This window comes from Dendrobium catenatum, unplaced genomic scaffold (genome assembly GCF_001605985.2).
Source record: "Dendrobium catenatum unplaced genomic scaffold, ASM160598v2 fragScaff_scaffold_1338, whole genome shotgun sequence".
Taxonomy (NCBI): Eukaryota; Viridiplantae; Streptophyta; class Magnoliopsida; order Asparagales; family Orchidaceae; genus Dendrobium; species Dendrobium catenatum.
In genome coordinates this window covers 3,337,391-3,342,408 of record NW_021319800.1, presented here as the reverse complement: position 1 = coordinate 3,342,408, position 5,018 = coordinate 3,337,391, and the positions used below count along the sequence as shown (strand labels likewise).

At 34.2% G+C, this 5,018-nt stretch overlaps 1 protein-coding gene across 2 annotated transcripts; it reads left to right on the top strand.

Moving 5' to 3' along the window:
* The first annotated feature begins 475 nt into the window (after positions 1-475).
* LOC110101488 lies at positions 476-4,347 on the top strand. 2 transcript variants are annotated; one of them, XM_028699560.1, is made up of 3 exons: positions 476-627; positions 728-812; positions 2,499-4,347. In XM_028699560.1, exon 3 carries the CDS (start codon positions 2,621-2,623, stop codon positions 4,223-4,225), a length of 1,605 nt encoding a protein of 534 aa, XP_028555393.1. In that variant the 5' UTR covers positions 476-627; positions 728-812; positions 2,499-2,620; the 3' UTR covers positions 4,226-4,347. The 2 variants fall into 2 exon arrangements, with proteins under 2 accessions (XP_028555393.1, XP_020685064.2); XM_020829405.2 differs by lacking the exon at positions 476-627 and having other exon boundaries at positions 634-812.
* Positions 4,348-5,018: the final 671 nt, after the last annotated feature.

Genomic DNA, 5,018 nt, shown 5'->3' with positions numbered 1-5,018 from the left:
ATTTAACCCTATGGTGAAAAACATCTTACCCTATGGTGAAAAACATCATATTTAAATTCAAAATTATTTCATAGGCAAAATCTTAGCAACCCTAATGATTAATTATGCTTTTATACGAGAGTAAACTCTTGATTAAGGCCCATCGTATATCCTTCGGATATAATATATGTTGCAATGGATTTTTTAGTGCAGAATGAGAGATACATTTCTTCTTAACTAGAGGGGTATCGATAGAAAGAATGATAACAAGAAAAATTAAGCCACTTAGTTCTATCATCCTAGCAAGCAGTGGACCTTAATTTATTTTGTTAGCAAAAATAGTTAATCCAATCTTAATAGTAGGTGTGGCAAAATTTTACAGATCTAATAAACATATATATTTTTTCAAGAAATTTTTAATATTTTAATGGGACGGAGGGCAAGGTTGGTATAAATTTACCCCAACTGTCCTTCAAGTTGTAGGTAGCCCTCCCTGACGAGCTACCAGTTTTAGATGAAGTCAACGACCTGCAAAGAGTTAACTGCGCGTAATGAGGTGCTCTCCTTGACGAGTTCATCACAGTGTCAAAGTCAGTAAGCAAATAAATAACAAGGGACAAAAGAGAAGACAGCTCATGAGTCTGTAAGGTCAGGGACTCGAGAACAAAAACCCCTTCTTCCTCTCATTCTCTATTGCCTTATATGAAGCAGAAAGCATTTCGTTCTCTAAGTAGATTCTTCTTTGCAGCCTATTTGCAGCTGAAGCCAGTGAAGAAAGGGAACTTGGAGCTCCTCCTATTATATTCTCAGATCCTTGAAGTTAATTAATCAAGGTATTGTTCTGAGTTTCTCTCTCCTTTCTTATTAGGCGTGAATGAGTAATTAATTGCTATTTCATGTTGATCTTTGCTTCTATGACTCCCTTTTTTAAGCTATTCGTCTGGTTTCCTTCTTTGAAGGGGATTAATTTAGAAAAAGCTGTAAAATTTTGACAAAAAGTGCTTAATTTCTTTCGGAAAAATGATGTTTTGGATGTTAATAGTGGGCTAAATGAAAAAGATAACTGTATAAATATATAGAAAGAGTTATTGTTCATTAAAATCGAACAATAGATAGATATAACTTTAGCAGATTTCTGATCTCTGATCTGTATTTGAATTATCTTCTATTTTTTCCAAAGCTGGATTAGATTTCAGTTGCTAGTGGTCTTTCCATTAAAGGCCGAGAATAATAAGAAATATCACTATTGTCCAAATACAGCAGAAAGATTTAGATTACTATTACAACAGATGCTTAAAAATGAGAATTGTTCCTCAATCGTTTTAGGGTTCATAGTTCAAAGGGAAAGAAAACTGGAAAAATAAATGCAGATTAACATATGCGACCTGCATAATGGAGACCAACGGATATGAGCTTGCATGAAAATGACATTGGAGAAAAGACAAATAATAAGAAATTCATGTCGTCTTGGTCAATTTGTTTTTACTTTCTGGACTGTTACAATGCAAAGTTTATGAAAGTTAAGAGCGATAAAGCCATTTATAAATTAAATTATTCTACAGTCAAAGTCTATAAACAGTTATTGATATTTTCTCCAGGCACACCATTTGGCAAATTTACCTGTGAAAACGAAAGAAAAAATCAAATGGCCAAACAGAAGTTTACAATAGTAAGATCCAAAAAAACTGAGGCTAAAAGAATAACAATGGAAATAATAATCTATATAAGAAAAAAAAGGATCGTATTTTTTTTTTTTAAATAAAGCATAGTAGGATTTCTAGTTTTAAACGATGAGTTATAAATTGTAAAGAATATAGTTCAAACTTTTAACCTTAAAAATGAAAAAACCTCTTCTTCATCTTGCACCCCACTCAAACTATCTCATCAGCCTAAAAAATTACCAAATTCATAGAACAATGCCTAAGATGGTTTGGTCCGATAAAACGGCGGCCTTCCGATGATCAGGTTAGGAAAGTAGAGATATTGGATTTGATTTATGTTAAGAGAAGTAGAGTTAGACCTAAAAAGACTTGGTTAGAAAGTATTAGAAATGATCTTTCTTTGTTAGATTTAAATGAGAATTTGATTTTTAATATGACACAAAGGAAAAAAAAGATTCATGTAGCCGACCCCACGTAGTAGGACAAAGGCTTGATGTTGTTGTTGAATAGAACAATGCCTTTAAAAACCTTTTATTCTTCATGATAGTCAACAACTGCATGATGGATGGTGCACATATAGATACACAAAATATAAGTTTCTTAGGATTTATTAAATCTCATTATTCATAGGATTTGATATATTCATTAATTTCTATTTTTCATAATTTTTAAGCCTGAAATAAATTGCCAAGCAGTTAATCAAATTTAATAAGATTTAATAGTTTTTATACCAAATAATTTCCAGATTTTAATTCCTTTAATATTTACTAAATTTTAATTTAGAGAATTTACTAAATCCTACTTAGTCAAATCTTAAATACTAGATTGAACTCTCAACCCTTACTTCCATGATTCCAGGTGCTTACTGACTGCAAAACATTGCCGAACAATAAATCAGCAAAAATCCCACCTCCAGTTTCCTCGAGTTATTCAACTAGGAAATCGACCCTGTAGCCAATTTATCAAAAGAACAAATTTACATGGATTCAGTTCAGAATGGCAGACATAACAATGAAATTCAGGAAGAACCCCAAAGAACCAGTGGCAGGAAAAAGCTTGGAGATTACATACCCATCTACATTCCAGCAATTGAAAGGGGTCTCTTCAATCAAAGCAAACATGAGAAAGAAGAACGTTTTCTTGATTTTTTAAAAGCTCACCCATCCAATGAATGGTTTATAAACGTTTTTGAACAAAATTTAGTTCCAGCAAATGATTGTTCTTCACAAACAGACCCTGAAACCAATCATGGCCATCACCAACGTCGGCGGTTTCGGGTTCCTTTTGCCCGTAAGATCAACTGGAGTTCTCTATGGAAATCTTTCAAGCTGTGGATTAAGGGTCCTGAGCACATTGCACTCTTTATCTGGTTACTATTTGTTGCAGCTGGTCTTATCTTACTCTTCCTTGTCATGACTGGCATACTGAATGAAGCAATTCCGAGCAAAAGCCGTAGAGATGACTGGTCTGAAATCATCAATCAAATACTAAACGCACTCTTCACCATGATGGCTCTTTATGAACATCCAAAGTTCTTTCACCATTTATTCCTGCTCTTGAGATGGAAACCGGGAGAAGAAAGAGAGCTAAGGAAAGTTTACTGTAAGCATGGAACTTCAAAGCCCAACGAAAGGGCTCATATGATGATTGTTGTCATACTTCTTCACATAACATGTTTCTCGCAATATCTACTCTGTGGTCTCTACTGGGGTTTCACAAGAACAACAAGGCCTGACTTGGCTGTGAACCTCTCCATTGCTATAGGGACTGTAGCTCCAATCATAGCTGTTTTATACACAATGTACAGTCCTTTAGGTAGAGTAAAAGATGAGATTCCACTATCAGAAGAAGAACTACAGAATCAACCGAGTCAATCAGTAGATTCTGACGAATTCCAACAGAAAATTATAATTACAAGCCCAGAGTGGATTGGTGGACTATTTGATTGCAGGGACGACATGACTGTTACTTGCCTTTCCTTCTTCTGCACTTTCTGTGTCTTTGGATGGAATATGGAGAGGCTTGGTTTTGGTAACATGTTTGTTCATATAATCACATTCATTCTTCTCTCAGTTGCTCCATTCTGGGTTTTCGCAATCTCGGCTCTCAATGTCGATGATGATACAATACAGTTGATTTTGGTTATCGTTGGAAGCTTGCTTTGTGTCTTTGGACTACTTTATGCTGGGTTTTGGAGGACTGAGATGAGGAAGAAGTTTAAGCTTCATGGAAATCCTTTCTGTTTTAGTTCTTCCACACTTACTGATTATATGCAGTGGCTGTTCTGTTGGCCATGTTCTTTAGCTCAGGAAGTGAGAACTGCAAATTTCTATGATATTGAAGACGATGGGTTTTACAGGAAGGTGACAGATGAGGAGGGAAGAGAAGTTTTGATTCCTTTACCCAGAGAAGGTAATTTAAGCTTCCTTCAGAACTATAATAGGAGCCTCTCTTGCCCAGGAACAATAGAGCCTGCGCAATTTCAAAGTTACAGTGGGCCGATTCACTTAGAAAGAACTTTAACAGCACCAGCTTTGCAACGTCTAAGTCGAGTAGAAGAGGAAAAACAATTTGCTGAAACATAAAGGTAAAACTATGGAATGTTGGAGAATAATAGTGGTTTATATTTTTCATTGATTTGCTTTGCATATGTACAATCGTTTGGGTGATGGATCGCAGCAATAATTCTTTTTCCTCTTCTTAAAAATACAAGTCTCGAGTACACTGTAAAATTAGAGTTTTTTTCTCAAAGAGCTCTCTAAGACAGTATTCATTTGTATGCTGTAATTTGTTCACAGCTATAGACAATGAATAGAAAAAAAAGTGGAGTAAATCAAATGAAGCAATCATTTGGGTCGCTTTTATTATAAATTTTTTCTTTATATAGAGTTATGCTCTAGAACGAAATTTGGAATCCTTCATTCAATCATTTAGGATTCCAACAAACCTTATTCCAAGCACACCTAAGGAAAGATCTCATTGAGGCTTCATTTGGAACGGCTTTCTTACTATTTCTTAAAGTAAATTTTTAGTAAAAAAATAAAAATTATTGTATTAATAAGCTGTTTTAAGAGAGCAGTAAGAAAGCTATCCAAAATAAAACTTGAATTTGGATATGTTATTGTGGATCTCAAAATTCTCACCTGCCTATTCTAATTATACGAGTGATTTCTAGTTAAATTTTCAAAAGATAGATGGGAGGTAAGATAGCATGTTATATAGCTTTTGTACTCATTTTATGTAAACTTTATAATCATTTTTGAGGTTTTTTTATAGACATAAGCCCTTATGAATAATTACTTCTCTCAATCACTCGATGCAACTTTAGATTAAGCCTAGTTGATAATTTCTATGATCTTACTTATATCATAAGTGATT